Genomic DNA, 19,662 nt, shown 5'->3' on the forward strand with positions numbered 1-19,662 from the left:
ACAAGGCGAGTCGAGTGGTGGTGTCACTGGTTGTATTGAAGACAGTAAGTAACAAGGCGAGTCGAGTGGTGGTGTCACTGGTTATACTGAAGACAGTAAGTAACAAGGAGAGTCGAGTGGTGGTGTCACTGGTTATATTGAAGACAGTAAGTAACATGGCGAGTCGAGTTGTGGTCTTGTCACCGGTTATATTGAAGACAGTAAGTAACAAGGAGAGTCGAGTTGTGGTGGTGTCACTGGTTATATTGAAGACAGTAAGTAACATGGCGAGTCGAGTGGTGGTGTCACTGGTTATACTGAAGACAGTAAGTAACAAGGCGAGTCGAGTTGTGGTGTTGTCACCGATTTTATTGAAGACAGTAAGTGACAAGGCGAGTCGAGTGGTGGTGTCACTGGTTATACTGAAGACAGTAAGTAACAAGGCGAGTCGAGTGGTGGTGTCACTGGTTGTATTGAAGACAGTAAGTAACAAGGCGAGTCGAGTGGTGGTGTCACTGGTTATACTGAAGACAGTAAGTAACAAGGCTAGTCGAGTTGTGGTGTTGTCACCGATTTTATTGAAGACAGTAAGTAACAAGGCGAGTCGAGTGGTGGTGTTGTCACCGGTTGTATTGAAGACAGTAAGTAACAAGGCGAGTCTAGTTGTGGTGTTGTCACCGGTTGTATTGAAGACAGTAAGTAACAAGGCGAGTCGAGTTGTGGTGGTGTCACTGGTTGAATTGAAGACAGTAAATAACAAGGCGAGTCGAGTGGTGGTGTCACTGGTTATACTGAAGACAGTAAATAACAAGGCGAGTCGAGTGGTGGTGTCACTGGTTATACTGAAGACAGTAAGTAACAAGGCGAGTCGAGTTGTGGTGGTGTCACTGGTTATATTGAAGACAGTAAGTAACAAGGCGAGTTGAGTGGTGGTGTTGTCACCGGTTGTATTGAAGACAGTAAGTAACAAGGCGAGTCTAGTTGTGGTGTTGTCACTGGTTGTATTGAAGACAGTAAGTAACAAGGCGAGTCGAGTGGTGGTGGTGTCACTGGTTATATTGAAGACAGTAAGTAACATGGCGAGTTGAGTGGTGGTGTTGTCACCGGTTATATTGAAGACAGTAAGTAACAAGGCGAGTCTAGTTGTGGTGGTGTCACTGGTTATATTGAAGACAGTAAGTAACATGGCGAGTCGAGTGGTGGTGTCACTGGTTGTATTGAAGACAGTAAGTAACAAGGCGAGTCGAGTGGTGGTGTCACTGGTTATACTGAAGACAGTAAGTAACAAGGAGAGTCGAGTGGTGGTGTCACTGGTTATATTGAAGACAGTAAGTAACATGGCGAGTCGAGTTGTGGTCTTGTCACCGGTTATATTGAAGACAGTAAGTAACAAGGAGAGTCGAGTTGTGGTGGTGTCACTGGTTATATTGAAGACAGTAAGTAACAAGGCGAGTCGAGTGGTGGTGTCACTGGTTATACTGAAGACAGTAAGTAACAAGGCGAGTCGAGTTGTGGTGTTGTCACCGATTTTATTGAAGACAGTAAGTGACAAGGCGAGTCGAGTGGTGGTGTCACTGGTTATACTGAAGACAGTAAGTAACAAGGCGAGTCGAGTGGTGGTGTCACTGGTTGTATTGAAGACAGTAAGTAACAAGGCGAGTCGAGTGGTGGTGTCACTGGTTATACTGAAGACAGTAAGTAACAAGGCTAGTCGAGTTGTGGTGTTGTCACCGATTTTATTGAAGACAGTAAGTAACAAGGCGAGTCGAGTGGTGGTGTTGTCACCGGTTGTATTGAAGACAGTAAGTAACAAGGCGAGTCGAGTGGTGGTGTTGTCACCGGTTATATTGAAGACAGTAAGTAACAAGGCGAGTCGAGTTGTGGTGGTGTCACTGGTTGAATTGAAGACAGTAAATAACAAGGCGAGTCGAGTGGTGGTGTCACTGGTTATACTGAAGACAGTAAATAACAAGGCGAGTCGAGTGGTGGTGTCACTGGTTATACTGAAGACAGTAAGTAACAAGGCGAGTCGAGTTGTGGTGGTGTCACTGGTTATATTGAAGACAGTAAGTAACAAGGCGAGTTGAGTGGTGGTGTTGTCACCGGTTGTATTGAAGACAGTAAGTAACAAGGCGAGTCTAGTTGTGGTGTTGTCACTGGTTGTATTGAAGACAGTAAGTAACAAGGCGAGTCGAGTGGTGGTGGTGTCACTGGTTATATTGAAGACAGTAAGTAACATGGCGAGTTGAGTGGTGGTGTTGTCACCGGTTATATTGAAGACAGTAAGTAACAAGGCGAGTCTAGTTGTGGTGGTGTCACTGGTTATATTGAAGACAGTAAGTAACATGGCGAGTTGAGTGGTGGTGTTGTCACCGGTTGTATTGAAGACAGTAAGTAACAAGGCGAGTCTAGTTGTGGTGGTGTCACTGGTTATATTGAAGACAGTAAGTAACAAGGCGAGTCGAGTGGTGGTGGTGTCACTGGTTATATTGAAGACAGTAAGTAACAAGGCGAGTCGAGTGGTGGTGTTGTCACCGGTTATATTGAAGACAGTAAGTAACAAGGCGAGTTGAGTGGTGGTGTTGACACCGGTTGTATTGAAGACAGTAAGTAACAAGGAGAGTCGAGTGGTGGTGTCACTGGTTATATTGAAGACAGTAAGTAACAAGGCGAGTTGAGTGGTGGTGTTGTCAACGGTTGTATTGAAGACAACACCACCCGTCGACTCGGGAAAGATAAGTTGCAATTGCTCATTTCATTATTGATCATTAATACCCAAATTATTAATTTTGTGAAAAACAAATCAAGCGAATGTATTATGAATATGTGCCATACAGAAGAGATCCTCTGAAATGATCAATTTAAGATATTGATACATCTTAGCATTATTATTCATACGTTTCCAAATTACATTGCAAGATTGTACTTGTTGTTACCCTGCCTGGCGCTCGACATAAAGCAGATAAAAGATAAATGACTGGTCGGTTCGGAGTATACTGTGTCTGATCGAGGTATCCATGGTTACTGCGGCATGGTATCTCAGTGGGATAGCACTATAAAGCCGACCATTAAACCCCATTTTACCGATGGTGTGGAGCGATGGGGTAACCAAGTGGTTAAAGCGTTCACTCGTTACTCCGAATGTCCGGGTTAGATGTTCCACATGGGTAAAAGGTGTGAGTCCCATTTCTCGTGTCCCCCGCCTTATTGGACAATCGCATTAATTAGACGTTTAAATATATTAAAGGTAAGAACAGTAAACATATAACTGTACATACATGTCTAATATTACTATTTCATTATAATTAACTGTCTGGCTGTAATGTCTCTGATGCTATGGTGATGGCAGGGTGTCCATGACGTCATAGCGAGTCATCCCTTCTTTAGATACAAGTAAGTTCATAACCCCTTGGTGCATCGGGGATGGAGTGGCAGGGGGTCAGGACACAGAGAATCAGGGATGGGATAGCGGGTCAGGGCACAGGGCATCAAGGGCGGGGATGGGATAGCGGGTTAGGACACAGGGCATCAGGGGCGGGATAGCGGGTCAGGACATAGGACATCAGGGGCGGGATAGCGGGTCATGACGCATAACATCAGGGGCGGGGGTGGGAATGCGGGTCGGGACAGAGAGCATCAGGGGTTGGTTTATGTAGGAGGGTCAGGACCCAAGACATCAGGGGCGGGGTGGCAAAGAGGGTCAGGACACAGGACATCAGGGGGGTGGTTATGTAAGGGGTGAGGACACAGGAAATCAGGGGCGGGGTTATGTAAGGGATCAGGACACAGGACATCAGGGGCGGGGTTATGTAGGTGAATAAGGACACAGAACATCAGGGGCGGGGTTATGTAAGGGATCAGGACACAGAACATCAGGGGCGGGTTTATGTTAGGGATCAGGACACAGGACATCAGGGGCGGGGTTATGTAGGTGAATAAGGACAATAAGGACACTGAACATCAGGGGCGGGGTTATGTAGGTGGATAAGGACACAGAACATCAGGGGCGGGGTTGTGGAAGGGATCAGGACAATAAGGACACTGAACATCAGGGGCGGGGTTATGTAAGGGATCAGGACACAGGACATCAGGGGCGGGGTTATGTAGGTGGATAAGGACACAGAACATCAGGGGCGGGGTTATGTAAGGGATAAGGACATAGTACATCAGGGGCGGGGTATGTTGGTGGATAAGGACACAGGACATCAGGGGCGGGGTTATGTAAGGGATCAGGACACAGGACATCAGGGGCGGGGTATGTTGGTGGATAAGGACACAGAACATCAGGGGCGGGGTTATGTAAGGTGTCAGGTCACAGGACATCAGGGGTGGGATTGTGAGGTGGATAAGGACACAGGACATCAGGGGCGGGATTATGTTGGTGGATAAGGACATAGTACATCAGGGGCGGGGTTATGTAAGGGATCAGGACACAGGACATCAGGGGCGGGGTTATGTAAGGTGTCAGGACACAGGACATCAGGGGTGGGATTGTGAGGTGGATAAGGACACAGGACATCAGGGGCGGGATTATGTTGGTGGATAAGGACATAGTACATCAGGGGCGGGGTTATGTAAGGGATCAGGACACAGGACATCAGGGGCGGGGTATGTTGGTGGATAAGGACACAGAACATCAGGGGCGGGGTTATGTTGGTGGATAAGGACATAGTACATCAGGGGCGGGGTTATGTAAGGGATCAGGACACAGGACATCAGGGGCGGGGTTATGTAAGGGGTCAGGACACAGTACATCAGGGGTGGGAATGTGAGGTGGATAAGGACCCAGAACATCAGGGGCGGGGTTATGTAAGGGATCAGGACACAGGACAACAGGGGCGGGGTATGTTGGTGGATAAGGACACAGAACATCAGGGGCGGGGTTATGTTGGTGGATAAGGACATAGTACATCAGGGGCGGGGTTATGTAAGGGATCAGGACACAGGACATCATGGGTGGGGTTATTTAGGTGGATAAGGACACAGGACATCAGGGGCGGGGTTATGTAAGGGATCAGGACACAGGACATCATGGGTGGGGTTATGTAGGTGGATAAGGACACAGGACATCAGGGGCGGGATTACTTAAGTTTTTCAGTTTGTACACAGTAATAAGCAGTGTCTTAAGTGTAAAAAGTACTGCTTCAGTGGCTTAGGTAGCAGAGCCATTAGGGATGTAATTCGATTGTGGCGTCATGGTAACCAATGACGTCACAATGGTCAGCAAAGTATGTGATGCATTTTCATTGCAGCGATATCTACATTCGCATACAAGCGATATCTCATGTGGGAGCCAGTTTTGGATGATAAAAATGAATTAAAATGGTGTAAGAACTACTCACCAGGATATGGTACTCCAATGATGTTGTTTTTGTCAACACTTCAAATCTTAGTGGGGCTTTAATCTGATAAGGGTGATGTCCGGGTGGGCTTTTGACCTTCGGAATGTTTGAGGCTTTTATCCACAGGGGCTTTTGTTCACACTCAACATTTTGCGCTTGTTTGTTTGTTTGTTTGTTTGTTTGAGTGTTGTTTAACGCCGCACTCAGCAATATTCCAGCTATATGACGGCGGTCTGTAAATAATGGAGTCTGTACCAGACAACCCGGTGATTGACATCATGAGCATCGATCTGTGGATCTGAGGATAAATGCCAGCATCGACAGGAATTTAGAGTAGAAATGCCCCAATATGGATGCACGTGACATAAGTAACGGCATTACGATAGGTAAGTTCATATTATCATAATGTCAGATTTTAAAAGTGCATTATGAGACTAGTGATTAGGTGAATATGGTTTTACGCCGCTTTTAAAAATATGCCAGCAATATGAATGCGGAGGATACGAGAACTGTTTTTCACACATTGTACCTATCCGGGGAATCGAACCCGGACTCTCGACGTCACAAGCGAAAACCCATTTTGAAAGGAATAGTTATGATAATAAAAAATCTAATTCATATGCATGAGATACAAAGAGATTATGAGTGTATTAGCCGTATCGTAAATATTACCATATTGATAAACAGTATCTATTGTGCTCTCTCAGTCTTGGAATATCGGTACACTCTGCTGGACAATTGCTAGACCGGTGGAAATACTGACTGACCCTAATCTCCGTGTGGTTAATACATACAAGTAACATTATGCATGTACATTATTTCCCTGTAAAGGTGCAAGCAGAGGAGGACACTGGGTAGAAAACTGAAAACCAACAAGCAAAGTATTGAAGTAGGTTTTAAATACACAATACTGACCTAAATACGTCGCATGTAAATCAAGGAAATGAAAGTTGTTCTTTTTTTCATTTTCGATTACTTTCATTATAACTCTACCGAATGAGCATTTTCAACATCTGTGTGGCTGCCAGGACGTGGTTGTGTTAAATTAAGGCGATATATCCTTGATATAGTGTATGATATGAGGCACTGAGTGGTTTCAGTTCCAGCACGTGACTTGTATCTTTATGAGTGAGTGAGTGAGTGAGTGAGTGAGTGAGTGAGTGAGTGAGTGAGTGAGTGAGTGAGTGAGTGAGTGAGTGAGTGAGTGAGTGAGATGTAATAATGAAATGACACGGAAAGATATACTACAAGTCAAAATAGGGAGTAATGTGGTAATAAGTTTAAAAAAATGATACTACACTAAACTAAACTATGTTTTAATCCAACACAACTATTCCCGGTTTGAGTCATGCTCACTGCAAGCTTAACGTTACCGGAGTATCAAACGATAGGTTAGAGATAGTCATCGAATCATACTAAAAGACTCGGAGATTTAACGTAACCACTGACCTAATTACTTCACAATGGAATTCCCTTTGGCCCAAATCAGCTGTACAACATCCTGATGAAATGTACCTAGCAAAACAGTCACTTTTTATTTACAGAAATCCTACACTCGAGTGGCGGCAAACTGACTGAACGAAAAAGTAATCATATAACTTTAAAATTAAATGGTTAAGTACTACTCCGACGTAACATGTTACATGTTATATCTTTACTGCAACCCTTCGTAACAGGTTCCAACAGGCAGTGTCCTCGCCAGACAGTTCAGCATCCACTCCAGACAGTTCAGTATCCACTCCAGACTGTTCAGTATCCGCTCCAGACAGCTAAGTATCTATTCCAGTCAGTTCAGCATCCACTCCAGACTGTTCAGTATCCGCTCCAGACAGTTCAGTATCTATTCCAGTCAGTTCAGTATCCACTCCAGACTGTTCAGTATCCGCTCGAGACAGTTCAGTATCCACTCGAGACAGCTCAGTATCTATTCCAGTCAGTTCAGTATCCACTCCAGACTGTTCAGTATCCGCTCCAGACTGTTCAGTATCCACTCCAGACAGTTCAGTTTCCACTCCAGACAGTTCAGTTTCCACTCCAGACAGTTCAGTATCCACTCCAGACAGCTCAGTATCCACTCCAGACAGTTCAGTATCCACTCCAGACAGTTCAGTATCCGCTCCAGACTGTTCAGTATCCACTCCAGACTGTTCAGTATCCACTCCAGACAGTTCAGTATCCACTCCAGTCAGTTCAGTATCCTCTCCAAACTGTTCAGTATCCACCCCAGACAGTTCAGAACCAGTCACAACACCACAGCATGAGCGCTCGTCGTCCTGTTAGAATGTTCAATCTCAGTCAAGGTCTTTGATGGCACGTCAGCTTCTTCGATGGACCTGAATATAATTTCTGTCTGAATGTCGCCCTTACTTTACTGTGAACTTGTTGCATGTTGTACATACTTTAACATTGTGCCACAGACCTTAACATCGAGCGGGGGACCTGGCAAGGATGGAAATACCTTAACATCGTGCGGGGGACCTGGCAGGGATGGAAATATCTTAACATCGTGCGGGGGACCTGGCAAGGATGGAAATACCTTAACATCGTGCGGGGGACCTGGCAAGGATGGAAATACCTTAACATCGTGCGGGGGACCTGGCAGGGATGGAAATATCTTAACATCGTGCGGGGGACCTGGCAAGGATCCAAATACCTTAACATCGTGCGGGGGACCTGGCTAGGATCCAAATACCTTAACATCGTGCGGGGGACCTGGCAGGGATGGAAATACCTTAACATCGTGCGGGGGACCTGGCAGGGATGGAAATACCTTAACATCGTGCGGGGGACCTGGCAAGGATCGAAATACCTTAACATCGTGCGGGGGACCTGGCAGGGATGGAAATACCTTAACATCGTGCGGGGGACCTGGCAAGGATGGAAATACCTTAACATCGTGCGGGGGACCTGGCAGGGATGGAAATGCCTTAACATCGTGCGGGGGACCTGGCAGGGATGGTAATACCTTAACATCGTGCGGGGGACCTGGCAAGGATCGAAATACCTTAACATCGTGCGGGGGACCTGGCAAGGATCGAAATACCTTAACATCGTGCGGGGGACCTGGCAGGGATGGAAATACCTTAACATCGTGCGGGGGACCTGGCAGGGATGGAAATACCTTAACATCGAGCGGGGGACCTGGCAGGGATGGTAATACCTTAACATCGTGCGGGGGACCTGGCAAGGATCGAAATACCTTAACATCGTGCGGGGGACCTGGCAAGGATCGAAATACCTTAACATCGTGCGGGGGACCTGGCAGGGATGGAAATATCTTAACATCGTGCGGGGGACCTGGCAGGGATCCAAATACCTTAACATCGTGCGGGGGACCTGGCAGGGATGGAAATACCTTAACATCGTGCGGGGGACCTGGCAGGGATGGAAATACCTTAACATCGTGCGGGGGACCTGGCAGGGATGGAAATACCTTAACATCGTGCGGGGGACCTGGCAGGGATGGAAATACCTTAACATCGTGCGGGGGACCTGGCAGGGATGGAAATTCCTTAACATCGTGCGGGGGACCTGGCAAGGATCGAAATACCTTAACATCGTGCGGGGGACCTGGCAGGGATGGAAATACCTTATCATAGTGGTCGAACGTGATGTTTCACCACGAAAATGCATGTCAACATGTTGCTAGAACCTGCACCAGCGACATCGTATAATCCAATACCAATATTTTGCATTGGATGTCAGTCTCTGTGAACAACTTTGGGATATACTTCGGTGATTTGCGTGTTCAGACGAAATCAACTACCACTTACCTCTTAGCCTCCGACGATTGGCGCAGGCCGTTGTGGACGGATAGAATAAGAGTTGTCAACAACAGCAATGGGAGGATGAGACGTCGCATGACTGGTGCCGGTGGACAAACCTACACACTGAAGGCCAGGTTTGGGGTCAACGTTCCTTTCATGTCGAACAATATTCCTGCAGCTCCAGCATTTGGTGTTCCCTTGTCCCAACTTTTGAGGAACAGTCGAGCACGCTCTTTCTGTGAATATTTCAAAGAGTTGTTTGATCAAAGTTTACAATATTCAAGGACTCATCAAAACTTTCAAACTCTTTTATGGTAGACGTGTAGAGGCAATTAAATTAGACGCAACAATGACAAAAATTATGTCCGATGCAAATTCCGTATTTTGACTTGTACTCTATGATCCCGTGTTTTTTCAGGTGAACAATGGACTTCCCTTTGTATGTGTTTGTGACGGACGCCACCGGTTGAGTGGGAAACGTTTACCTTTTCGCGAACACCTTTTATCATCACTATTTTACAGTGATTCATAAACACGGGCTCGTGTTATAGTCAGAATCGTAAATCGACCCGGCTTTTGGCAGAGATATGTTATGAATATGAAAAGCGTTTTGTCGCTTCTTTTTTTTATTAATTATTGTGAAACCCGCACCTTAGGAGTAGTGTCCTTCACATATTTGCTTACTACTGGTGGCATCTCTTGATCATCAATGCATATTGCTTTCCTTTCATTGAATACCTACATATTTACTCTTAGCATGTTTTAGCATGAACATGTGAGCACATAAACATATACAACTCCACCATTAGTGCTTCACTGCATCGTTTAGGGACGAACACATACATCTAGAAAGGTACAACCAGTGCTGCTAATAACGATCTTAACAGTGTCGTTCTTTCTGTCCATACAAATCCTATAAGTGAAAAGGAGGACATAGCTTGCAACAGTTTCAACGGGAACATAACTGTGCGTTTATTTGGGTTATCGCAAAGGTTTCAACGTCCTCATAATTATCGTTTCATAAGAAGTAGAGAATATTGAACATAGCACAACTGCATGTGGAAGTGACTTCGATCAGTGTGATCTCGGATATGGGAACATTTTCTAAGTGTGAGTAGTGTGCGTGTATTCATATATAGAAGATTTAACGTGCGCTTTCCGACTGTAGCGTATTTCGCACACGGGCCTGGCCAGACCATTTAGTGTATTCCGAAAAGGGTGAAAGTGGTGTGTGCAACCCAAGAGGGGGATTTTAGGGGTTGCTTAATTATATTGAATTTTTGGAATTTTTAAATTTGGAATAAATGCCGAGGTGGGTGGAGGAGGGAACTAAGGGAACTAAGCCGGGTGAGGTGGGTGTTTGTATGTTTATTGGATTTTGGATTGGTAGATTAATTAATGGATTGGTCCATACAAATCCTATAAATGAAAAGGAGGACATAGCTTGCAACAGTTTCAACGGGAACATAACTGTGCTGCGTTTATTTGGGTTATCGCAAAGGTTTCAACGTCCTCATAATTATCGTTTCATAAGAAGTAGAGAATATTGAACATAGCACAACTGCATGTGGAAGTGACTTCGATCAGTGTGATCTCGGATATGGGAACATTTTCTAAGTGTGAGTAGTGTGCGTGTATTCATATATAGAAGATTTAACGTGCGCTTTCCGACTGTAGCGTATTTCGCACACGGGCCTGGCCAGACCATTTAGTGTATTCCGAAAAGGGTGAAAGTGGTGTGTGCAACCCAAGAGGGGGATTTTAGGGGTTGCTTAATTATATTGAATTTTTGGAATTTTTAAATTTGGAATAAATGCCGAGGTGGGTGGAGGAGGGAACTAAGGGAACTAAGCCGGGTGAGGTGGGTGTTTGTATGTTTATTGGATTTTGGATTGGTAGATTAATTAATGGATTGGTCCATACAAATCCTATAAATGAAAAGGAGGACATAGCTTGCAACAGTTTCAACGGGAACATAACTGTGCTGCGTTTATTTGGGTTATCGCAAAGGTTTCAACGTCCTCATAATTATCGTTTCATAAGAAGTAGAGAACATTGAACATAGCACAACTGCATGTGGAAGTGACTTCGATCAGTGTGATCTCGGATATGGGAACATTTTCTAAGTGTGAGTAGTGTGCGTGTATTCATATATAGAAGATTTAACGTGCGCTTTCCGACTGTAGCGTATTTCGCACACGGGCCTGGCCAGACCATTTAGTGTATTCCGAAAAGGGTGAAAGTGGTGTGTGCAACCCAAGAGGGGGATTTTAGGGGTTGCTTAATTATATTGAATTTTTGGAATTTTTAAATTTGGAATAAATGCCGAGGTGGGTGGAGGAGGGAACTAAGGGAACTAAGCCGGGTGAGGTGGGTGTTTGTATGTTTATTGGATTTTGGATTGGTAGATTAATTAATGGATTGGTCCATACAAATCCTATAAATGAAAAGGAGGACATAGCTTGCAACAGTTTCAACGGGAACATAACTGTGCTGCGTTTATTTGGGTTATCGCAAAGGTTTCAACGTCCTCATAATTATCGTTTCATAAGAAGTAGAGAATATTGAACATAGCACAACTGCATGTGGAAGTGACTTCGATCAGTGTGATCTCGGATATGGGAACATTTTCTAAGTGTGAGTAGTGTGCGTGTATTCATATATAGAAGATTTAACGTGCGCTTTCCGACTGTAGCGTATTTCGCACACGGGCCTGGCCAGACCATTTAGTGTATTCCGAAAAGGGTGAAACTGGTGTGTGCAACCCAAGAGGGGGATTTTAGGGGTTGCTTAATTATATTGAATTTTTGGAATTTTTAAATTTGGAATAAATGCCGAGGTGGGTGGAGGAGGGAACTAAGGGAACTAAGCCGGGTGAGGTGGGTGTTTGTATGTTTATTGGATTTTGGATTGGTAGATTAATTAATGGATTGGTCCATACAAATCCTATAAATGAAAAGGAGGACATAGCTTGCAACAGTTTCAACGGGAACATAACTGTGCTGCGTTTATTTGGGTTATCGCAAAGGTTTCAACGTCCTCATAATTATCGTTTCATAAGAAGTAGAGAATATTGAACATAGCACAACTGCATGTGGAAGTGACTTCGATCAGTGTGATCTCGGATATGGGAACATTTTCTAAGTGTGAGTAGTGTGCGTGTATTCATATATAGAAGATTTAACGTGCGCTTTCCGACTGTAGCGTATTTCGCACACGGGCCTGGCCAGACCATTTAGTGTATTCCGAAAAGGGTGAAAGTGGTGTGTGCAACCCAAGAGGGGGATTTTAGGGGTTGCTTAATTATATTGAATTTTTGGAATTTTTAAATTTGGAATAAATGCCGAGGTGGGTGGAGGAGGGAACTAAGGGAACTAAGCCGGGTGAGGTGGGTGTTTGTATGTTTATTGGATTTTGGATTGGTAGATTAATTAGTTTATAGATGCGCTTAATTAGGTCTGTTTTGATTAGGAATACGCCTAGGGCCTTGAAGTTTTCTAGTTTATTTTGAGGGTTTAGTATTTCATCTAGAGTAGGAACCTTATTTAGATTGAGGGTGGTTTGTAGTGTGGTTCTGTGTGTTTTGTAGTGGGTGCAGTGGATGAGTGCGTGTTCTGTGGTTTCGGGTTGTTTGCAGTGGGGGCAGTTGCCTGTGGTGTGCCTTTTAAGTTTTTTTAGGTGTTTATTTAGGTTAGTGTGTCCTGTTTGGAGTTTTGTAATTGATCTGTCAATTTTTTTTGAGGGGTGTAGGATTTTAGGTTTGGCTAGTGGTTTTCTGATCACCTTTTTGATTTGGCTATTTGAGTTTTGATATTGATTATGCCATTTTTTGGTTATTTTTTGTTTGTTAACACTTTTAATTTCTGATTTTGAGATGGGTAGGTTTAGGCTTATTTCTTGTATTTTGAGAGATATTTTAGCTGCTTTATCGGCGCTTTCGTTGCCGTAAATTCCTACGTGGGCGGGGATCCAAAAAAATGACAATACAAATCATTCTTAAAGGGAAACAACAGTCGAACTTTCAGTTGTCTTGCCGGTGCCATTTTCATTAGCCCACGTCATTAAACCAATTAGTGCCGGTGTCACGAAATATATTCGCCCCCAGAATAACACACACACACACACACACACACACACACACACACACACACACACACACACACACACACCACCCCCCACCCACCCCACCCCACACCCCCCACACCCCCACACCCCGGCGAATTTATACCGGTACAGTTCCGCCCCTCTCGAAACAGACTCTCCCCCACCCTACGAAATAAAATCCCCCCCCATCAGAATATTCCCCCCACCCCCCGGTCGTTTTATAAATACTTTTGTTTGGCTTGTGTTGGGGCCGACTTGGTCCGGACTGTCAAAAATCAAAATCCACTAATGTGTATCATTAAATGTGTTTACATCTATAGACAAGCCAAACGCTTCTGATAGAGACGATGTTGAGAATGTGGTGTGAAAAGGGCTTCACTTTGAGCACTGTGTTTTCTTTAACTACCGCAATATGATAAAATAAAGTGGTATATAGGTAGATATAATACTAGTCGTTAGATATAAAGAATGTTTAGTAACTTTAGAAGTTCTAGGACAGTTATTAACACGTGTCATGTCAGCCCTATGACATTCGCGATTGTCCACTTCCAGAAAACATCCTGTGTTGGTTTAACATGAATTAGTAAAGGTTAATTAGGGATGCCAAACACGTTAATTAATGAAAGGAGAGTAGTCAAAATACTGTCATTTCCTGCCCAGGACATCACACCCCTACTCGCTAAGGTCGGTGAGAAACATTCTCATCAAAGAAAACACAGTCAAGACACTGACTTTTCTACGAGGACTCACGGAATATTTTCTACTTACTTACTTTGGAGATTTAACGTGCGCTTTCCGACTGATGCGTATTTCGCACACGGGCCCGGCCAGGCCATTTAATGTGTTTCCGAAAGGGGCGAAAGTGGTCTGTGCAACCCAAGAGGGGGCTTTAGGGGTTGCTTATATAGAATTTGGGAATTTTGAGATTTGGAATAGATGCCCATGGGGTAGGGGAGAAGAACTAAGGGAGCTGGGTATGATGGATGTTTGTTTGTTTATGTAATTTTGATTTGGTGGATTATAGTGTTTTTAGATGCGTTTTATTAGTTCCGTTTTGATTAAGAATACGCCTAAGGCCTTGAAGTTTTCTAGTTTATTTTGTGGGTTTAGTATTGCTTCTAGAGTGAGAGCCTTGTTTAGATTGAGGGTGGTTTGTAATGCGGTTCGATGTGTCAGGTAGTGTGTGCAGTAGATGAGTGCGTGTTCTGGGGTTTCTAGTTGTTTGCAGTGTGGGCAGTTACCTGTAGTATGTTTTTTTTAATTTTTTTTAGGTGGTTATTTAGGTTGGTGTGTCCTGTTTGGAGTTTAGTAATTACTCTGTCGATTTTTTTTGATGGATGGAGAATTTTTGGTTTGGTTAGTGGTTTGCTGAGTACTTTTTTGATTTGGCTATTTGAGTTTAGATATAGGTTATGCCATTTTTTGCTTGTTTACACTTTTAATTTCTGATTTTGAGATGGGTAAGTTTAAGCTTATTTCTGGGATTTTGAGGGATAGTTTAGCTGCCTTATCGGCGTTTTCATTACCGTATGTTCCTACGTGGGCGGGTATCCACAAGAAGGTTATTTGTTTGCCTGCGTTAGTTAGGTCGTTGGAGCTTTTAAGTATTAGATTTATTAATTTAGGTCGGTTTTTGGTATTTTTCTTTTGGAGGGCTTGCAGTCCACTTAGGGAGTCGGTAAGTATTAGGATTTTATTGTGGTTTTTGGATTCTTGACTATGGAGTGGTTGGAGGTCGGATCTGAGGATCCGTCCGTGTAAATGTGACACCAATTTGGCAAATTTTCGTGTATGTATGCTAGTGTGGTGGTTTTAGCTATGTTTGGGTCGGTTTGTTTATTTATTTGGCTAGCTAGTGTTGTGTCTATTTTGGGTATTTTAAGTTTAGGGGTGAAGATATTTGATTGTTTGCAGTTTTGTTTAAGATTTTTAATCCCCCCCCCCCAAAAAAAAAACCAAACTATTTATATAGACTTGTCATGCAGTTCAACAAGTGTCTTTGTAGTATATTTTGATGGAGAATATATATCAGCTTCTGAACAACTTTTACTTGCGTGCATGGCTGTTGGCATATATAAATTTAAGTGAGTCAGTTTCGGGTTCAGTGGATTTCTTGTTTTTGTAAGCAAAAGCAGTATTTAGGCATTTCACTGGATCCTAAACTTAAAACGGTACTAACTGGAGGTATTAAAATTAAAATGCCAATTAAGGGAATGTAAATGGTACAAAAGTGTTGTCCTATTTGTAGATTCTCTAGGGTTAGCTACCAATCAAACCCTAGAATATTTTCTCCCCCCGATTATTTATACAGACGTGTCATGCAGTTCAATAATTTTAGGTGTATTAAATGCTTATGCTATGCAGTGTCTGTGTGGTATTTTGTGATATACCTAAATACTAGATAAGGAAATGTAGGTGGTAAGAATGTGTTCAGCTGTTTGTAGATTCCCGTCGTCTAGCTACAAATCCTGTGATGTATTAATGGTTGAAGAATTTTGAACTGAACTGTCCGAAAGTTTATATCTAACATTTTGGAATTGAATATAGTGATAAAGTCTTATGTCAATATGTGGACTAATAAATATTGGTTTTATGTTTTAACGGAGATGTGATATTTTCTTATGAAACATCGCGTAATAGAGTAATTTGCATGCTTTACCATTAATTGTACCATTCTAAACCATGTGAATGTTGTATGTCAGTCAATCGGGTGAGAAAACAGCCCAATCCTCGCTCTATAAAGGACTATGTCAATCATTTTGCAAGTTGAAATGACCCCTGATACTTTATGAATACTTTATGGCAGTTTATGGAGTAAAAATCAATGCTGACTAGTCAAACCGCTATGCAATTTTTTTCAAAGGAAATTAGGCCTTATTCTGTAAAATTACCATTGGCTCGGGTAGAAACCGCTGGGCTAACCACGCGGTTCAAGATAATCGAGCACTGTTCGACTTTTTTTTAGCCGAGCGGTCCTAACCGCGCCAATGGCAAAACTACATCATAAACGAACTGTTTCGATTTGCGCGGTTTGCAGTTGGTCAAACCGCGCCAAACTGCGCACAATGAAAACTAAGTCGCCGAACTTTTAAGCATAGTTTTTGTATATAGCATTTCAACCGCCTCCCTAAACGTGCCCCAAACCGCGTGGCAAACCGCGCACATGGAAACTCAGCTTAAAGGGCGGCGGCTTTTACATAAGCCAGTAAAGCTTGTTTGCCAATCCCCATTCATATATTTATGTATAAAAATCTGTTGAAACAAAATACATTGAAAAGCCTGGGTTGTTTGCATTAAAATCAAAACAAAGGAATCTGTAATTAAAATGTGTAAGGTGTAAGAAGCTTTTACATAAAAGAGCAAAATACATGGGGGAGAGTAAATACATAATTCTATATAATTTTCTTGAATGGAGCACATTTGAAAAAAAGATAATCCAAGCATATGCATGCGATATTACCGTGTTTAAAGAATTTATATCAGTCATATATTTCTAACTTAGATCACCCGTATGTAACCCAGGTAAAGCATGCATATCGGGGAACATTGTAATGTTGGTACAGTTTATCGTTTCTTCGTGCTTTAGCATTACACATTGGCTTTTCATATTCCTCAAGGTTTTAATGTTTATTTGTTTATGTACTTATTTATTTATTTTTTTCCCTCCTTTTTTTTCTGGGTTATATATTTATCTCAATATACATTTAGTTACTTGTATGTGTGGGGGTGTTTAACAGAAACCTGGTTGCACCATGATATTCTATCCACTGATACCATTTTCAAATCGTAGCCTGTATTAAGGAATATATTTTAGATCTTAAATCAGAGTATAACGGACAGCCTGAGCTGGAGGCGCGCGTGGATATGTTGACAGTTTTTACGTAGTTAGTGTTAAAACCGAATGTTTGCGAGGATTAAAAAGATTTTTGAATTTAGTTACAACTGTAACCGTAACTGTATTTGTTACATTAAGTCATTTCATTCAAATATGTTTCGTATGATATATGTCTTATAATTATTTTAGGATGGAAGGTACAGTTACCAAATAAAATATGCTGAAATATCAATTCATTATTACCATATTTCATAATCTATTTTTTAAAGTACCCCCCCCCCCCCCCCCCCCCCCCTTACAATAAAGATATGTAGTTGAAGAATATAGTAATTAAAGACATTGCAACAAAGCTAATAATCAGCGGGGAGACTTTATAATGAGGGGGGCGCGAAATATATCCGCCCGGGGGAGATTTTATTTCAGAACAGATTCTCCGGGGGAGAATCTGTACCGGTATAAAATCTCCGGGGGGAGAATTTGTACGGGGGAGAGTTTATACCGGGACACCGGCAACAATCGGGGCTTCTGACCAGCGAATGGCGAACTGGAAAACCTCGTTGACAGCGAGGTTTAATCCCCTTGAATCGTCGCATTTAGTGGATGATTCATACAATAACCTTTCACCTTGCAAATTCATCTGCGTGTGTAAATATGGATGTACAATTATGTAGTTCGGCATACAGACATTATGTGTACATATTACTTTTGTAACAATGAAATTCAGTTCATATACACAGCAGCAACGACCCTTATTTTTCAGGCAAATTGCATATAATACAACAATTACTTCTCTCATCCTGTCGTCCATATCTCATGGTATAACCCCCCACCTGTGTATCTGTCTTTCTTCACTCGATGCTCAGTTAATGACTGTATTACAGGTATAATTAGTGGTAAAACTACTCAGATTTACCCGACAAAGCTGTCTATGATGTTGTCAAGGTAATAAAGCACTCAAAGGATGGTTCGCATCGTGCCTTATCTAATCTACGAATGGGCTACGTATCCAGATCTGATGTAGTGAATGTATGTTATGTAATATGAACGTGGCAGCCTGGCTCAAACCTCTGTACACCAAGCCATTCACGAAGTGAAACGATGACCTTGTTCAGGGCACAAATGTGACAGTAAATAGGCCTATAATGTTTTTTATAAATGTATGTTAATCTTTTTATCATTTAGTGTTAAGACCGCCAATGTTAGTTTAAGATTTTGGTGAATCTCGTTATAATATACTCACACGCAAAAGAAACGCAAGTGATTTTAAGCAAATAGGTAACAAACATGGAACCATAAATTGATACGAGTTTTAGCATGTAGTGAAGCCTGATGGTGTTATCAATATTTTTGGTTGCATTTTGGAAGCCCCGAGTAAAAACGCAACATAAAAAAACGAATCGCCAAAACGCACCATGTGAATGAATATGTGGGTATCATGCACCCATTTCTTCCGAAATCGAAAATGCACGAACTGTCACGAACTGTGGTGGGTATAAAACTGTGGCCGATTCTTGGACCTACCACTCCTTGGTCAACAATGCCACGCCTAACTCAAATTCAGAGAAACCAGGCTATCGGATGTTTGGAAGCTGGAGAGTCTGGAGAGTCTGCCCGTCATTTCAACGTTAACATAACCACAAATTACCGTCTCCTGCATCGATACAAAGCTACACAGACCACAGATGACCTTCCTCGGAGAGGTCGTCCTAGGGTCACCACACCTCGACAAGATCGGCAGACTACCCGTCAACACCAGCGACATCCGTTCCTAACTGCAAGTGAAAGTGCTCGACAGACCATAGGAACACATAATCGACACATTATCCGGGACACTGTGATTCGACGTCTCCGTTCCAACAACCTCAGATGTCGCCGACCAGCACGTCGTCCTGTTCTCCAACCATGGCATCGACAAGCGCGACTTTAGTTGGCACAGGGTCATCACAATTGGCGTCATCGTGAGTGGAGGCGTGTCATCTTCTCTGATGAAAGTCGCTTTGTGTCTCACCCATGCAGACGCAAGAGTCAGAATTTGGCGGCGTCGAGGTGATCGTTTCGCTGACAGAAACGTTGTGGAAAGGGATCCATCGGGTGGACCTAACGTCATGATATTGGCAGGGATTGGACTTAATGTGAGACTTGGACCCATGTGCTTTCTGAATGTTGGTCAAGGTCGGGGACACGGCGTCACTGCTCAGCAGTATATCGACCACGTGATCAGACCCCACGTTGTTCCATTTTTTGCACAACATCAACAACACATTTTCCAGCAGAACAACGCTCGTCCCCATGTTGCCAGAGCTACCATGGCCTTTCTGCAACAACACAACATCCGTGTTCTACCGTGGCCAGCCCTCAACCCTGATCTGAACCCCATCGAACACTTGTGGGGTGAGGTTCAAAGGCGTCTGCACGATGTTCGCCCAGTCCCTACAACTGCCGATGAACTACGCACAGCTTCTCTGGGTGTGTGCAGGAGGATCCCTAGGGCCTTCACAATTCGTCTGATCCACTCAATGTACAGGAGATGTGCGGCAGTGATCAATGCTAATGGTGGTCACACCAGGTATTGACTGACATTTTGGGTATTGACCCGAAACTGTGTAAGCCCTTAACAATTGAAAAATTGAAAAAA

The 19,662-nt window shown here is 43.2% G+C and overlaps 1 protein-coding gene across 1 annotated transcript; it reads left to right on the plus strand.

Moving 5' to 3' along the window:
- Positions 1-263: 263 nt before the first annotated feature.
- Positions 264-7,582, plus strand: LOC139457269 (dynein heavy chain-like). Its single transcript, XM_071238675.1, has 2 exons — positions 264-305; positions 6,998-7,582. Exons 1-2 carry the CDS (start codon positions 264-266, stop codon positions 7,580-7,582), a joined length of 627 nt encoding a protein of 208 aa, XP_071094776.1.
- Positions 7,583-19,662: the final 12,080 nt, after the last annotated feature.

Source organism: Haliotis cracherodii, unplaced genomic scaffold (genome assembly GCF_022045235.1).
Source record: "Haliotis cracherodii isolate W230 unplaced genomic scaffold, xgHalCrac1.p SCAF_12, whole genome shotgun sequence".
Lineage (NCBI taxonomy): Eukaryota > Metazoa > Mollusca > Gastropoda > Lepetellida > Haliotidae > Haliotis > Haliotis cracherodii.

Bases quoted from the DNA above. Each gene is read 5' to 3' on its own strand.
- LOC139457269 (XM_071238675.1), top strand. From the start codon at position 264: ATGGCGAGTCGAGTGGTGGTGTCACTGGTTATACTGAAGACA. The intron at 306-6,997 runs GTAAGTAACAAG...CCTTCGTAACAG, and splicing joins CACTGGTTATACTGAAGACA to GTTCCAACAGGCAGTGTCCT.